General features: G+C 45.1%; 1 protein-coding gene across 4 annotated transcripts in view; it reads right to left on the minus strand.

The window, feature by feature from the left end:
• Window positions 1-17,506, minus strand: part of VCF1 (VCP nuclear cofactor family member 1) — a 25,390-nt gene extending 7,884 nt beyond the window's left edge. Inside the window, exons 1-2 of one of the 4 annotated variants that reach the window (XM_016932857.3) lie at window positions 17,250-17,506; window positions 12,327-12,426 (exon numbers count right to left, since the gene is read on the minus strand). In XM_016932857.3, coding sequence (XP_016788346.2) covers window positions 12,327-12,426; window positions 17,250-17,470 — 321 coding nt within the window. In that variant the 5' untranslated portion in view covers window positions 17,471-17,506. Of the gene's footprint in view, window positions 1-12,326; window positions 12,427-12,801; window positions 12,922-17,249 lie in introns of those variants that run through there. The other 3 variants (XM_016932856.3, XM_016932858.3, XM_009433185.4) reach the window with 3 other exon arrangements.
• Window positions 17,507-17,790: the final 284 nt, after the last annotated feature.

Consider the following 17,790-nt stretch of genomic DNA (forward strand, 5'->3'; position numbering starts at 1 on the left):
GAACTGCCATGATACAATCTATTTTGGAATTACCTATGGGCTTTTTATTTCATTTTTTGAAACAAGGTCTTGCTCTGTCACTCAGGCTGGAGCAGTGGCATGATTACAACTCACTGAAGCCTTGACCTCCCATGCTTAAACGACCCTCCTGCCTCAGCCTCTTGAGCAGCTGGGACTACAGGCGCATGCCACCATGCCCAGCTATTTTTTGTAGAGACGAGGTCTCACTATGTTGCCCAGGCTGGTCTTGAACTCCTGGGCTCAAGATATCCTCCTGCCTCAGCCCCACAAAGTGCTAGGATTACAAGTGTAAGCCACTGCATCTGACCACTAGGGGCTTTTTAAAGTGTAAATGCCAGGGCCCCACCTCAGCACCATGCTGGCAAAAGGAGGGTGCAGCTTGTTCTCACATCCAACCACTGGGCAAAGAAATGTTTGTGTGCTTACTATGTACAAGGCGTTCCACTAGGGCTGCTGAAGCATTCAGTAAATATTTACTGAGCTGAATCAAGAAAATGGTGGCACCATACCCATTGGTAACAACAGTTCACAGCTACTGTGGTGATGGGAATCCAGCAATGGATGCTGACTGAGTACTAGGAGAGGATCCTTAACATGAATGGTGTCTCAGCTGGGCCCAGGAGGATAAGGAAGAATTTTCACAGGCAGGGTATGACCAATGGGAACAAGAGCAAACTCAGAAAAGCAAGGTGTGGTGTCGGTGGGCCCTTGACAGGAGTGAGTGAGAGGGAAACTGCACAAGAGGTGATGGCTAGATTATCAAGAGCCATGAGGGCTACAGGAACAGGTGGGTCCTGAGCATGGAAGACTGGCTCAGGTCTATACTTACGAGTGGGGATCCTAGGAATCTGTGGGAGATGAATGAGGTTAAGGATCTGAAAGCAGAGCCCTACTGGGAGCTTTCCTAATACAACAAGCAGGAAGGCAGGCCCAGGAGGACTGTGGAAATGACAAGGAAGGAGAACACGCACCACCCCCGAGGGGGACGGAAAGAACTCCGGAAGGAGAGGAAGAAGACATAGGGTACTTGAGCATCAGGACAGTGCTGGGCAGACAGCAGGTGTTTGGGAACTGTTTGCTGAATGGAAAGACCATTGGTGAGCCGGGCAAAAAGTTTGAACAGAGTCAAGGAGGAAGCCAGGATCCAGAGAGTAAGGGAGGGAAGGCCGATGAGAAAGTCCCAGCAGTGGCTGCAGGCAACTGAAGGTGACTGGCGGGAGGGAGAGGGAGAAGGCACACAGGAAGCTGAGGGGAAAACAAGGCAGAGAGGAGGTGAGTGGGGAAAAGAGCCCACTAGCAGGCCAGGGAAAGAAACAGTGGGTAAAAGGAATCTGAAGAGCCGAAAAGAAGGGAGAAATACTAGAAAAAGCTTTCAGGAGTCTTGAGAGAATATAGAGCAAAAAGGCAGAAGGACACACTACTCTCTTTGGCAGAAGGGCTAGATGTAACTAAATTGTGAAGCAGAGGACGGGGAAGTTGAAGTTCATTTTCTTAGTCCAAAGGGCTCAAATGATACATCAAAGGGCACAGAAGCTCTGGTCTCTCAGCCAGGCCTGCCTTTAATTTTATTTTTCCAGTGTGCAAAGTCAGTTTAAGAGACAACTCACTTATACCCATGGCAGAAACTAAACAACTCCAAACACCATTTCTACTAATAACCTTAAGAAAGCACCCCCACCTCAGACAGAAATATTAATCACTAAGCCATTCCACTTCATAAAAAGAGAGCTATGTGTATATTATCTAAAACCAAATGCTTTCTCTTCTTAATTTGAAAAGCAGGGCTGGGCGCAGTGGCTCATGCCTGTAATCTCAACACTTTGGGAGGCCAAGGCGGGTGGATCACTCGAGGCCAGGAGTTCGAGACCAGCCTGGCCAACATGGTGAAACCTCATCTCTACTAAAAATACAAAAAACCAAAACAAAACAAAACAAAAATTAGCCAGCCATAATGGCAAGCACCTGTAATCACAGCTATTCGGGAGGCTGAGGCAGGAGAATCGCTTGAACCCAGGAGATAGATGTTGCAGTGAGCTGAGAATGTGCCACTGCACTCTAGCCTGGGGGACAGAGTGAGACTGTGTCTCAATTTAAAAAAAAAAAAAAGGCCAGGCGTGGTGGCTCATACCTGTAATCCCAGGACTTTGGAGGCCCAGACAGGTGGATCACGAGGTCAAGAGATCGAGACCATCCTGGCCAACATGGTGAAACCCTGTCTCTACTAACAATACAAAAATTAGCTGGGCGTGGTGGCGTGCACCTGCAGTCCCAGCTACTCGGGAGGCTGAGGCAGGAGAATCACTTGAATCTGGGAGGCGGAGGTTGCAGTGAGCTGAGATCGTGCCATTGCACTCCAGCCTGGCGACAGAGTGAGACTCTGCCTCAAAAATAAACAATAAAAAATAAAGGCCAGGCGCAGTGGCTCATGTCTGTAATCCTAGCACTTTGGGAGGCCGAGGCAGGTGGATTGCCTGAGCTCAGGAGTTTGAGACCAGCCTGGGCAACATGGTGAAAACGTCTCTACTAAAATACAAAAAATTAGCCGGGCGTGGAGGCGTGCGCCTGGAGTCCCAGCTATTTGAGAGGCTGAGGCAGGAGAATTGCTTGAACCCAGGAGGCAGAGGTTGCAGTGAGCTGAGATCACGCCACTGCACTCCAGCCTGGGCGACAGAGCGAGACTCTACCTCCAAAAAGAAAAGAAAAGATCAATGTAGTATTTTATTTTCTGTCAAGCCCCAGCTTCCCCTTACCTCCATCCCCTCTTTCAATGGTGCTTTCAATTAATGTGAACCTTAAAAGAGGAATCTTACCCACAGTATATACTCCATCTCTGGAGTCATGATGAAGCTCATTTTCATTCTAAGGCTGCCACAGAATCTGGATTAAATGCAAGAGATGATCCCAGCCAAGTCTATCAGAGCATCTAATGTAAAATTTTGTGCTTCCAAAGTGTCCAATAATTTCAGAAGACTTCAGATCTACCAATATTGGTGAGACAAGATTCCAAACGAACTCAGTGGGTTAATTAAAACCACTTTATAAATAAGCAAGGAAAGAAAATGCAGGTGTTAACTTTTCTGTCTCCATGAATAAATAACATCCTTTCTATACCTTTGTTACCCTTATAAGGTGAAACTGGACCACACAATGTGTTTAAAGTTCCTTCTGAATGGAAATACTGTATTATTAGTATCACTTCACTTTGTTTCCATTTCAACAGGCCAAAAAATAATGCCCAGCAGTAGAAAAAGATGTGTATGTGTATATCTTCAGTACTTAATAACAGATTTTAACATTCTGTTTCAATAAGAAACTGCTGCTGGGTGCGGTGGCTCACGCCTGTAATCCGAGCACTTTGGGAGGCTGAGGTGGGCAGATCACCTGGGCTCGGGAGTTCGAGACCACCCTGACCAACATGGAGAAACCCCGTCTCTACTAAAAATACAAAAAATGGCCAGGCGCAGTGGCTCATGCCTGTAATCCCACCACTTTGGGAGGCCGAGGCGGGCGGATCACGAGGTCAGGATATCGAGACCATCCTGGCTAACACGGTGAAACCCCGTCTCTACTAAAAATACAAAAAAATTAGCCAGGCGTGGTGGCGTGTGCCTGTAGTCCCAGCTACTTGGGAGGCTGAGGCAGGAGAATGGCATGAACCTGGGAGGCGGAGCTTGCAGTGAGCCGAGATCATGCCACTGCACTACGGCCTGGATGGCAGAGCGAGACTCCGTCTCAAAAAAAAAAATACAAAAAATTAGCCAGGTGTGGTTGTGCATTGCCTGTAATCCCAGCTACTCGGAAGGCTGAGGCAGGCGAATCGCTTGAACCCGGGAGGCAGAGGTTGCAGTGAGCCAAGATTGTGCCATAGCACTCCAGCCTGGGCAACAAGAGAAAAACTCCGTCTCAAAAAAAAAAAAAAAAACAAAAAAACGACGAAACTGCTTGGGGTAGCTTAGTATGCTGTGAATTGAGGTATTTACAAACATATCAAGGACTTAAACTGTAAGCAAAGTAAATGTATTCTATAAATTAGACTAACAGCACTGTTCCTCCCTTTTGAATGGATCTTTTAAGAAATTAATCTCGGCTGGGCGCGGTGGCTCATGCCTGTAATCCCAGCCCTCTGGAGGCCGAGGTGGGTGGATCAGGTCAGGAGATTGAGACCATCCTGGCGAACACTGTGGAACCCCGTCTCTACTAAAAATACAAAAAAATTAGCCGGGTGTGGTGGCAGGCGCCTGTAGTTCCAGCTACTTGGGAGGCTGAGGCAGGAGAATGGTGTGAACCTGGGGGGCAGAGCTTGCAGTGAGCGGAGACCACACCACTGCACTCCAGCCTGGGCAACAGAGCGAGACTCTGTCTCCAAAAAAAAAGAAAAAAGAAAAAAAAATGAAATTAATCTCAGGCCAGGCATGGTGGCTCATGCCTATAATCCTAGCACTTTGGAAGGCCGAGGCAGGTGGATCGCGTGAGTCCAGGAGTTCGAGATCAGCCTGGGCAACATGGTGAAAACCTGTCTCTACAAGAAGAATATAAAAATAAGCTGGGCATGGCAGTGCGCGCCTGTAGTCCCAGTTACTCAGGAGGCTGAGGTGGGAGGATCACCTGAGCCTGGGGAGGTCAAGGCTGCAGTAAGCCATGATCATACCACCACACTCTAGCCTGGGAGACAGAGTGAGACCCTGTCTCCAAAAAAAGAAAAAAAAAAAAAAAAAAAAAAACTTAATTTCAGAGTTAATTTGCTACAGGGTTCTAAACACACAATCCTAACAGTTTCACTGAAAAGAGTCGGCCAAATCAGTCTGTCTCTTAGAATGTATTAATACTACGACTCTAAGACGGATTAAAGATGAGAATGGGCAAGAATGAAGAGCTTAAAATAACATTTAAAAAAATTATTCTAAATACTCCTACTGTCATATGAATTCACATTATTTTTTAAAAAATCACCCAACACTCAGCTAATTCTTATCAGTTTAAAACAAATGAATTTATAGACTCCTAACTTTATGATAAATGGATCCCCTGGTTCTATTCTTTTTTAATTTCTCACACTTCCGCATTCCCACTAAAAATTCCCTTAGGATTTTAATATTAACATCAAAAATTTTGCCTTCTAGTAGAGACAAAGGGGCTGAAGCTGTCCTAGGTAAGCCACTTCTTTTTTTTGTTTTTTATTTTGAGATGGAGACTCGCTCTGTCACCCAGGCTGGAGTGCGGTGGTGCGATCTCATCTCACTGCAACCTCCGCCTCCTAGGTTCATGTGATTCTCCTGCCTAGGCCTCCTGAGTAACTGGGACTCCAGGCATGCACCACCACGCCCAGCCAATTTTTGTATTGTTAGTAGAGACGGGGTTTCACCATATTGACCAAACTGGTGTCAAACTCCTGACCTCAGGTGATCCACCTGCCTCTGTCTCCCAAAGTGCTGGGATTATAGACATGGCCCGGCAGCCACTTCTGTTTTATCTCCACATTTTTTCACTCTCTATCTGATATTACTTCACACTGGTCTAAAAAATCAAAATGGTCTTGTTAAGCTAAGTTAAAGGTATTAAAAAAAATTGAGGTCTTTGTACTTTTAAAAGGTATTGCTTTTTTTTTAATTTAGATTTTTTTTTTTTTTTTATGAGGTGGAGTCTCGCTCTGTCGCCCAGTCTGGAGTGCAGTGGTGCAATCTCAGCTCACTGCAACCTCCGCCTCCCGGGTCCAAGCAGTTCTCCTGCCTCAGCCTCCTGAGTAGCTGGGATTACAGGTACGCGCCACCACGCCCGGTTAATTTTTGTATTTTTAGTAGAGACGGGGTTTCACCATGTTGGTCAGGCTGGTCTCGAACTCCTGACCTCGCGATCTGCCCGCCTTGGCCTCCCAAAGTGCTGGGATTGCAGGCATGAGCCACCGGGCCCAGCCAAATTTAGATTTTAATTTCTTCCCTCCTAAGGATGAGAAGATACTGCTTTTATTTACTCAAGTAGAAGCACTTTTTACAAGGCATATACCTAGGTAACAGAAGCTAGATTTACACAGAAACTTCCAGTGTAATTTGTAGATAAAGATATTAAAACTGAAAGTAAAGAACATTACTCCTTCTACATGTAAATAATAGAATTCAACCTAAAAAGACTAGACCCTAAAAAAAAAATTTAAGTTAAATCTAAGTAGTTTTTACCCATCCAAATAGTTGCCCAAGATCAGGATTTGATAGAAAAAAATTGATGAAATCATTTCACTTCTTGCTCAGTGAAGAGAAAACTGAGCCTGAGATAGATGCTAACTAATATGATTCATCTAGAATGGCTTTACACGAAACAAAAAATTAGGCTGGGCATGGTGGCTCACGCCTGTAATCCTAATACTTTGGAAGGCCAAGGTGGAAGGATTGCTTGAGCCCAGGAGTTCAAGATCAGCCTGGACAACATGAGGAGACCCCCATCTCCACAAAAAAATTTTTAAAACTAGCCAGGTGGGCCGGGCGCGGTGGCTCACGCCTGTAATCCCAGCACTTTGGGAGGCCGAGGCGGGCGGATCATGAGATCAAGAGATCAAGACCATTCTGGCCAACATGGTGAAACCCTGTCTCTACTAAAAGTACAAAAATTAGCTGGGCGTGGTGGCGGTCCCCTGTAGTCCCAGCTACTCGGGAGGCTGAGGCAGGAGAATTGCTTGAACCCTCCCCGGAGGCGGAGGTTGCAGTGAGCTGAGATGCGCCACTGCATTCCAGCCTGGGGACAGAGCGAGACTCTGTCTCAAAAAAAAAAAAAAAACTAGCCAGGTGTGGTGGCGCACACCTGTAGTCCCAGATGTTTGGGAGGCTGAGCAGGGAGGAGTGCTTAAGCCCATGAGTTCACAGCTGCAGTAAGCCATGACAGCACCACTGCACTCCTGCCTAGGCAACTGAGCAAGACCCTGTCTCAAAAAAAAAAAAAAAAAAAATTAAATTAGTAAATACTTCAACTTAAAAAAATAGTATTCTAAGGCTCATAAGTCATTAAGTCCAAGTTACTGGAGTTAAAATTCAAAGTCTTCAATTCAAGCACTAATCAGAGATTTGGAAAAAAAACCCACAAGACCGCATTTTTGTTTTTTTTCTTGCTAGAAATCTAAAATTGCTTTATAGCTAAGATCATATCATGCCATGTACTTGGAAAAAACAGCTTCTAGATAAAAAGAGAAGGAAAATTGTTCTTCTCTGTTCCTGACTCAAAAGAAAACTAGGGCTGGGCGCGGTGGCTCACGCCTATAATCCCAGCACTTTGGAAGGCCAAGGCGGATGGATCACCTAAGGTCAGGAGTTTGAGACCAGCCTGGCCAACATCGTGAAACCCATTTCTACTAAAAATACAAAAATTTGCTGGGCGAGCTGGCGGGTGCCTGTAATCCCAGCTACTCAGGAGGCTGAGGCAGGAGAATCACTTGAACCTGGGAGGTGGAGGTTGCAGTGAGCTGAGATCACGCCACTGCACTCCAGCCTAGGTGACAGAGCAAAACTCTGTCTCAAAAAAAAAAAAAAGAAAAAAAAAGAGAAGACTAGGCTCTAGCTGCTCCTGGATATATTTAGCAAAGTGTCACAGAACCTCTGCTCTATCTTCTGGGAGAGCACACACCATGGTCAGGAGCGTGCAGCCCAACAACCACACCCTGGGGCTCTGTTCCTCCTCTGCCTCTTACTAGCTGTGTTCTTTGGACAAGTGACTATTTTTCTGTGTGCCAATTTTTCCATCTGAGAAGTGGAGATAATAATACCTACTAAAACAGGCTGGGCACGGTAGCTCACGCCTGGAATCCCAGCACTTTGGGAGGCCAAGGCAGGTAGATCACCTGAGGTCAGGAATTCAAGACCAGCCTGACCAACATGGAGAAAACTTGCCTTTACTAAAAATACAAAATTAGCGGGGTGTGGTGGCACATGCCTGTAATCCCAGCTACTCGGGAGGCTGAGGCAGGAGAATCGCTTGAACCCAGGAGGCAGAGGTTATGGCAAGCCGAGATTGCGCCATTGCACTCCAGTCTGGGCAACAAGAGTGAAATTCCCTCTCAAAAAACAATAAACAATAAAAAAATAAAATGGAGGAAAGAAGCCATTTATGCACACATTAATTTATGCACACATGAAGTTTCTCTCTATATAACTAATCCGGCAAATCAGTTCACGTTATTTAGCTTTATAGTATCTAGGAAAGAAGAGGCAGATACTATTATCTCCACTGTACAGATAGTTGTGATTTACTTGTGGCACAATTTAATGGTTTAACATAAATAAAACACCTCACATATTTCCTAGTACTCGCCATTATTATTGTACTTAAGCGAAAAGGTTAACTTTTAGAAATGAATTGTAAGTAACTTTTAAATCTCTCTTAGAATTAAAAAAAAATTCCTCACGAAGTTCAAGTTATAAGAAAAAGAATTCTTAAACAGCCAGGTTAACAAAAAAAAGAAAAGAAGAAAAAGAATTTGGCCAGGCCCAGTGGAGGAGGGTCAGAGGCCAGGAGTTCAAGACCAGCCTGGGCAACATAGCAAGACCCTGTCTCTACAAAAAATAAAAAAAATTAGCCAGGTTTGGTGGCACATCCCTGTAGTCCCAGCACCTCAGGAGGCTGAGGAGGAAGGATCATTTGAGCCCAGGAGGTTGAGGCTACAGTGAACCATGATCATTCCACTGCACTCAGCTTGGGCAACAGAGGGAGACCCTGTCAGAAAGAAAAGAAAGAAAGGGAGGAAGGAAAGGAGGGAGGGAAGAAGGGAGGGAGGGAGAAAGGAAGAGAGGAAGGAGGGGAAGAGAGGAAAGTGGAGGGGAGGGGAGGAGAAGGGAGGGGAGAGAAGGGGAGGGGAGAAAGAGGGAAGGAAGGAAGGGAATTCTAGCCAGGCATGGTGGCTCAAGTCTGTAATCCCAGCATTCTGGGGAGGCTGAGGTGGGAGGATCGCTTGAGCCCAAGAGTTCACGACCAGCCTGGGCCATATAGTGAGACGTCGTCTCTAAAAAAAAAAAAAAAAAAAAAAAAACCTTAAAAAATTAACCCAGCATGGTGGCATGTGCCTGTAGTTCCAGCTACTTGGGAGGCTGAGGTAGGAGTATTGCTTGAGCCTGGGAGGTAGAGGTTGCAGTGAGCTGAGATCACACCACTGCACTCCAGTCTGGGTGACAAAGCTTATTCATTCAGGGAAAACATAGGAAATGGTTTCTCTTACATAACTTAGTTTCAAGGAAACTGACCTCATGGCCCTACCTCAGAATTAAAAGAAAACATTTTCATTAGTAATGTTATTAATAAAATATTTTATTGTCTAAATTGTTAATATAATTAAAAATGAATTGTTTTATTTTCCCTTTTATACACAATCATCAAAAACCAGCCAAATGTCCCTAAACTTGATTTTTTGCTGCTACAAACATAATCATTTATTCCAGTAGTGAAAACTTCATTATTTGGGGCTTAACTTTCCGTTTTAAAAGATATTCCCTCTGCCTTTTGCTTCTCTGGCTCTCTCATCATTCACTTATCCTTGTTACTTGTTAATACCACTGCCAGGAAGCACAGCGCAGCACAGCACAGCACAGGACAGGACAGCACAGCACAGGACACGACAGCACAGCACAGCACAGGACAGGACAGGACAGGACAGGACAGGACAGGACAGGACAGGACAGGACAGGACAGCACAGGACAGGACAGGACAGGACAGGACAGCACAGCACAGCACAGCACAGGACAGGGCAGCGCAGCGCAGCACAGCACAGCACAGCACAGGACAGGACAGCGCAGCGCAGCACAGCACAGCACAGGACAGGACAGGACAGGACAGGACAGGGCAGCGCAGCACAGCACAGCACAGGACAGCACAGCACAGCACAGCACAGCACAGGACAGCACAGGACAGGACAGGACAGGACAGCACAGCACAGGACAGCACAGCACAGCACAGGACAGCACAGCACAGCACAGGACAGCACAGCACAGCACAGCACAGGACAGCACAGCACAGGACAGGACAGGACAGCACAGCATAGGATAGGATAGGACAGGACAGGACAGCACAGCACAGGACAACAGCACAGCACAGCATAGGATAGGACACGACAGGACAGGACAGGACAGGACAGCACAGCATAGCACAGCACAACAGCACAGCACAGCATAGGACAGGACAGGACAGGACAGGACCACACAGCACAGCACAGCACAGGACGGCACAGCAGGCTATTCTGGTCAATGTTCAGTAAGCAGGGCTGAAACTAATGGTTGTAACACCCCATTAGGTGATCTACCAGTGAGTTCAGACAGAAACTACCAGTAATGACCTTAAACGATAAGGAAGACAATCTAGTCCTTCCTTCAGATAATGATTACGGAGTGGCTCAACAACTGAATTTCTTTGGACAAGTAAGGACAAGCTCAGCTAGAGAACCCAGGAGGTTGAGTAACAAGACGTTGTTTTCTTCTGTGAGACCAATGCACGGATTTTAGAAAGAGAGTAAAGGTCATTTTGTACCAAAAACTAAATAAATAAATAAATAAAATTTAAAAATCTACAGTATCTGCCTTACTTAAGAGATCAGAAATGTTAATTTTTTTTAAAAAGGATGACAATTTCTTTCTTTTTTTTTAACCAAGAGATAAAAGCAAGAAAAAGATGGCAATTTCTATTGCTGTTCTCAGGCTTCAAAACTGGCAGATACGGGGAAAAAAACGTTAATACAGAGAGTTAGACCTACCATACCCTTGACTGAAATGAACATCATATAGCAGGACTTACATACAGACACAAGTAAGGAAATACTGATGGCCAACACCATAAAAGTAATCTTTGCATACTCTTTTAATGAATAGTCTTACAATTCAAAAGAATGGAAACTCAATTACTATTACAGGGTTTTATCATTAGATATTCATGGTAGCCTCTAATCTTGTTTTCTTTCATCCCTGAGATTCCCAACTATTACATTAAACAAAGCTCAATTACCTTTCCGATAATCATTTTTTAAAAAGAAAAGAAAAAAGGAAATAGGAAAAAAAAATATATATATATATACATATATATATATATTTTTTTTTTTTCTGAAACAGAGTCTTGCTCTGTTGCCCAGGCTGGAGTAAAACGGCACGATCTCAGCTCACTGCAACCTCCGCCTCCTGGGTTCAAGCCATTCTCCCACCTCAGCCTCCCGAGTAGCTGGGATTACAGGCGTGCACCACCACACCCAGCTAATTTTTTGTATTTTTAGTAGAGATGGGGTTTCACCATGTTGGCCAGGCTGGTCTCGAACTCCTGACCTTGTGATCTGCCCACCTTGGCCTACCAAAGGGCTGGGATTATAGGGATGAGCCACCGCGCTCGGCCAGGAAAATATTTGAAGAGGAAAAACAGCTATAGAAACTCAGGTCTCCACACAGAAGGATTCTACTCTGCACTTGTTCACTGTCTCTGAATGACTGTTACCTACATGAAAGTTCCTGATTTTTCCCCCTTGGGGGAGTTACTTTGAATTGCTGGCAAAGACAGACTGGATATAGGTCAAATCCTATTATCAGGAACTAATTAAAGTACAAATTATTTGGGTGTGGGAGAATTCTATTGTGAGTTATGAGGCTAGGGCTCTTTGTTGTTGAGGCTTTTCTCTTAGTGTGACAACTGTTAAGGGTCAAAATCTCTAGGTGCATAACTTAATAGCAGCGTTACTTTATATTGGTTTCCTTTCCCCAGCACAGAGCAGCCTTCCAATTGCACAGAAAATGTATCCTCAGTCTGCGTACTGAAGCACTCTTTCATGAAATCAAAAATTGTAAGAAAGTTCCAGAACACCCAACTCCCCTTCCCTCTCACCACAGGAGGTCTTTTCACAACAAGATAATGAAAAGTAAAAACACTGAGAAATGGGATTCTGCATACACATACCTTACATATTTTACATGCTTAAAGTTTCTCTTAAAAGGCATTTGAATTGAAGCAACAAAATATGTTTATCTTAAGGACAATTCATGGTTTATAAACTACCAGAAAAGAAGTTCGCTGCTGAAATACAAAACAGTGAGTTCAAACATAGGCTTTCAAAGAGCCACGAAATTTCTAACAAATACAAATGAGTGTGTACATATATGACTATGTGCAGATATGTACTGTTTTGCTGGGGACAGGGTACACAGCTTCCTCAAAGGGACCCTGATTTGGAAACAGAAAGGTTAAACCAGTATAATCAAGTAAGGTCATTTTAAATTACTGTTTAAGTAAATTTAATTACACAGCAGATACTAGGTTATTTAACTCAAGCAGTGAAAACAATAGACTATGTGACCACACTTCCTACCTCTGTGTCCCAGGAATCCTGAAAGACAGGGTTTCTGCTACTTCTTTTGGTCTGGGGGGGAAGATGGTTGTCTTCTTCGTTGCCATTCCTTCTCCTTTTCCTGAAATTAAATCACAAGGAGAAAAAAAAAAAAAAAAACCCAAACAACCGATGTTTTGGACACTTGAATTGCAAACCATAACAACATATAAATTTGCCCTCTGGCCTGAGAAAACATAATTCACCATATGATATCCCAATAGGTTATCAGTTGGAAGTACAGCATCACTGGACACTAAGAGCAAAAATACAAGATAGCAGCAGCGAGGTCAAGCTTAAGTTAGTAAAACTCATTTCTAAAAAGAAGCTTAACAATTTTAAACGTCTGTTGGGACTGAAACAAGAACAGGAAGAGGTTAATGACTAAGCTTTCAACCTCTAACCTAATTAAGGTTTTCTTCTTTTTACACTCCCTGAAATTAGGATTCCGAGTTACCTAATTGTACTCCCTTCCATATGACAACATTTGATATAAGAGTGGCTGCCTTTGCCTATTTGCCCTGAAAACCCTTATAAAAGTACCTCTTGGTCACATTAACCTGCTTATTCTGGCAACACTAGCCGGTATTATGATATAACAATTACTTCACTAGATTGTTACTATGAGATGATAGCATAAGCTGCTTAAAATTTCCAGGTTTAAAGAAAAATCACACATCTTTCTTAGGCAAGTGTTCTCAGACATGCAAGAAACACCAAATTAGTATGTACTCTATTTAAGAATTATGTGCTGTCAAAACGATTTCTGAACCTGTTAGAAAACAGAAATAAATGAAAGGAGGTATAATTTTCAGTCAAATTGCCCGGAACTGTACTGTCCAATATGGTAGCCACTAGCCACATATGGTTATTTACATTTAAATTAACTAAAATTAACCATCCAGTTCCTAGGTCACAGCAGCCCTGTTTCTAGTGCTCAGTGGCCACGTGTAGCTAGTGGCTACTGCACTGACCAGCACAGATAAAGGACATTTCCGTCACTGCAGAACGTTCTCCGGAGCAGCACAGGCTAGAGGTCTGTATGTACATGGCAGCAGCACCTATTACAAAACACTTGAAGTTTCAGCTTTCTATAGTTAAGAGACAAAAGGCTAGTGTGGACACACAGCTCTTGGAAAGCATGTACATTTGGAGGATATAGTGTCTTCTAAATAATTATACACTTTCTATGAGAGTAGGGTGGCTTACAGTGGCAGGCCTTTAATCCTAAAGGTTTTGAGTTGAGGTTTGAATATTAGAGAAAATAAATGATCACCCTAAGCTCAATTCTCTGTACTCTGCAACATTCTGAATAGTTCTAACTTTAATAATGAGTATGGATCCCAGCTTAAGTTTGGAATAATAAAGAGTGTGTGGTTCTGATAAAGCTTCAACCATCCTGCACTGGGCTATGTAATTTACTTCATTCTAAGACATTTCTGCTCCCCACCTTTCTCTTAGGAGATCAGATCTTAGCTGCACATTACTTTGAAGTAGTTGGAGGTTAAAAAAAAAATAGATGAATACCAGGTTTTAATAATCATTAAATGGATGTGCTTTTATCATAAATTTGAACCAAGAAACTGCTAATTTCATCCTAATATGATCAGGGAACTTGCGTGGGAGTGTTCTGCAGAGGCAAAGCAATGTCTGCTGGGAGGCCAGTCGACACCCAAAGAGAAAGTCATTGAGTAAGTAGCAGCTGCTGGTCCTCACACACCCATTTTATCAGCGTGCCAACAGCTGACTGGGCTTTGGGCTGCTGAGTCACTCTAACTAAACTTAGGAGCCTGATCAAAATTTGCTATCTCCTCATTTATAATGGGGGATAGATCTTTCCAGGGACAAGACTATGAATGTCAAGGAGGTTGCATGGCAGAGGGACTGTAAGAACAAAAAAAGATGAGATGATTTTGTGGATTTCAACTAATCTCTGGGAGAGTCACATGAAATATCCCTGCCTCATAAATTACTTGATCTCTCAAGGCACCAGAATAATCTCTTTGGCCTGTTGGTAGCCTTCTCCTCTGGATGGTACCAGATTAAGAAAGAGTCCTACCTGCTCTTCATTTGCCTTTTTCTAGGCTCTTAGCAGATCTCATCCTTGAAACATTCTTCTTTCAACAATGGTGTTAACAACTGGCAAGATTACAGCTTCATGCTCATCCCTATCAGTTCAATCAATCAGATTACAATTTTTGGCATTAATGCCACAGACCAGGTTATGATTTTAGCAGGCACCCCTATAACTGATTATATTCTTCCCTAACCATCTAGGTGCAGATTACCAGTTAGCATCTGTTACTTCTACAGATGGTTGATTCCATCACGTTGCATTATTTCATTTCTCTCCAACCTTCCTGTCATCTCCTAGAGACTCGGCATAGAAATAATCTTAAGAGTATGGGCTGGGCACGGTGACTCACACCTGTAATCCCAGCACTTTGGGAGGCTGAGGCAGGCAGATCACTTGAGGTCAGGAGTTCGAAACCAGCCTGGCCCACATGGTGAAACCCTGTCTCTACTAAAAATACAAAAGAGTTAGCAGGGCGTGGTGGCGTGTGCCTGTAATCCCAGCTACTTGGGAGGCTGAGGCAGGGGAACTGCTTGAACCCAGGAGGTAGAGGTTGCAGTGAGCCGAGATCGCGCCACTGCACTCCAGCCTGGCTGACACAGTGAGACTCCATCTCAAAAAAAAAAAAAAAAAAAAAAAAGAGTATGGAAACTAGTGGTTTTCAAACTTTATTTTAAAAAGTAACAGAACTCTTTCTTTCTTACTGTAAAAAAATTCTCTCTATATAAGAGATAAAGGATCTGTTAAAGTAGGGACTCCCAGTCTGGTGAGGTGGCTCACATCTGTAATCCCAGCACTTTGGGAGGCCGAGGCGGGTGGATCCCTTGAGCCCAGGAGTTCAAGACCAGCCTGGGCAATATAGTGAAACCCCACCTCTACCAAAAATACACAGATTAGCTGGGTGTGGTAGCTCACACCTGTGGTCCAGCTACTCAGGAGGCTGACGTGGGAGGATCACCTGAGCCTGGGAGGTTGAGGCTGCAGTGAGGCATGATGGGGCCACTGCACTCCAGCCTGGTCGACAGAGTGAGACTCTGTCAATCAATCAGTCAATCAATCAACCAATCAATCAATCAATAAGCAGGGACTCCCTCACCACACACTCACCTCTCTGCGGCTATCCAATCTACTGTGGGAGAGCCTGAAAACCCTTTTTTTTTTTTAGATGGAAGTTTCGCTCTTGTTGCCCAGGCTTGAGTGCAGTGATCTCGGCTCACTGCAACCTCCGCCTTCCAGGTTCAAGCGATTCTCCTGCCTTAGCCTCCCAAGTAGCTGGGATTAAGGTGCCCACCACCAGGCCCAACTAATTTTTTTGTATTTTTAGTAGAGACAGAGTTTCACCATGTTGGCCAGAGTGATCTCCAACTCCTGACCTCAGGTGATCCGCCCGCCTTGACTTCCCAAAGTGCTGGGATTACAGGCTTGAGCCACCGCACCCAGCCGAAAAACCACCGTCTTAGACCATCCTAGAGCTGGCAGAGCTGGCCCATCATACTCCATTAAACACTGGCAAGAAAAGCCTGTCCAAATCAAATAACTTCTTTAAAACATGTTGAGATTATTTGTGTACAAGATAAAAGGAATCTACTGCCAGTATAAATGCATTCAGATTAGTTATGTACAGTAGAATTTTTATTTGTAGGAAATATTTAGATTTTTTTTCAGATATGTGAGACACCCCAAGAGAATATCGTAAGTATAAACTGGGTTTGGGAAAGAATAATATGGCAGTCGGGTCAGATTCACTGTATCTAAAGATCTTGTTCCTAATTCCGATGGCATGTCTGTAATTGGGCCCCCAATTTCAAATTTAGTCCACTCTTCTTTTCTATACAAGGAGAGGCTTTATGCTCCACCTGCTACATGACCCAAATCAATAATCCAATGCAGCAGCTTGGGGAACCCTAGGTTTTCACTATGGGACCAAATAAACTCAGGATACTTTTGAGAACTTCAATCACATGAAATAATTATTTCAGAGAAGGATCCTTGTGGAAAGACCGTAACAGGAAGAGCATTCTGAGGTAACCTTTCCCAACTTTCTCCTCCACACATTCTTGCAGAGGAAATTAAGAGAAAGAAAAAAATCAAGAAATCCCAACTTAGTCCGGACTCTAGTAGTACATGTCAAGCACAGAACCCCTAATTTAAGACCCGGGTCCCGAGGCCAGGCTCCCTCGGGAGGGTAGCGAGTGCATCGCGATAAAATCTTTCCTCCCGCCTTCGGAATCAAACGGCCTCGCAATCCAAACAGTTTAGAATCCAGCTTGTTCTTAATGCCACAGTCAAGAGAAGATCCATAACCCGCCTTGGTCATCTGCCCTTCTGTGTTCACAACCGTTCAGGGCACAAGTTCTTCGGTCTAACCGAATCTTTCCCTGCTGCGGGGTTAAGCCCAACCTTTCTTTCTGACCTTGGGGAGCCGGCAGCTCCCCGCCCGGTGCCCTCACAAAAGCCTTTGGGGGCTCCCTCTCCAAGATGAGACGTTTATCCCATCCCCCCACCCTCCTACATTTAGGACAGGAAAGCTTTAGGGCCACCGTCTCTCTTCCGGGACCGATCACACTTCGTTCCAAATAGGAAAAGACAGGGGGGAAAAAAGATGGAGGGGCGGGAGACCTGGACCCCGGAGAGTCACCTTCCAGCTACCCACAGGAACCAAGCATCCGATCACTCGCGCATCCCTCTCCCCTCCTCTCCCGGCCCGCAGTGCACCCCACAGGGAGCCCCGCTGGGTCCACTCTTGCTCCGACCCCCATTTCGCGCGCCCCCTCGGCTCTATCTCCCAGATCCTCAGGCGACGAATGGAAAGGGGGTCCCTTCCCTCTTACCTGGGACGGAGGCGCTCGCTCATGGCAGCTGGCGGATGGAAGCTACGCGGCGCCGCTCCGCGAAGAGAGGGAACAGAGGGGGTTGTGTTTCGGCGGCCGCCACGCCCACCCCCTCGGGCCTTGGCTCTCGCAGCCGCTCGGGTGGACGCAGCCGGTGGCGAGTACCCCTCAGTCGGACCCGTACCACCACTACTTCCGGCGTCTGCTCCGCGCCCCCCCATGTCGCTGCCGCCGTGGTACCGCCCTCCCGCGGCTGCGCAGTGGCACCATCCCAACCGCACCGACTGGTAACCCCGCCCACGGGAAGAGGCGGGCTCGGAGCGGGAGGAGCGACTAGGAGCTTCTGGGAGAAAGGACCTCCCCTGGGGTGGCAGAAGCGCTCGCCTGTTCACAGCCAACGGAGGGTACGGTATAAAAGTCAAGCCAGGTTTCAAATAAATTCAATTATGTCATAATAATATCATACAAGTATTTGAGTTGAATCCGTGTGAGGTAACATATTTTAAAACAGGCGGACCTATCCGGCAGTGGTGCAGACGGC

This window comes from Pan troglodytes, chromosome 19, assembly GCF_028858775.2.
Source record: "Pan troglodytes isolate AG18354 chromosome 19, NHGRI_mPanTro3-v2.0_pri, whole genome shotgun sequence".
Taxonomy (NCBI): Eukaryota; Metazoa; Chordata; class Mammalia; order Primates; family Hominidae; genus Pan; species Pan troglodytes.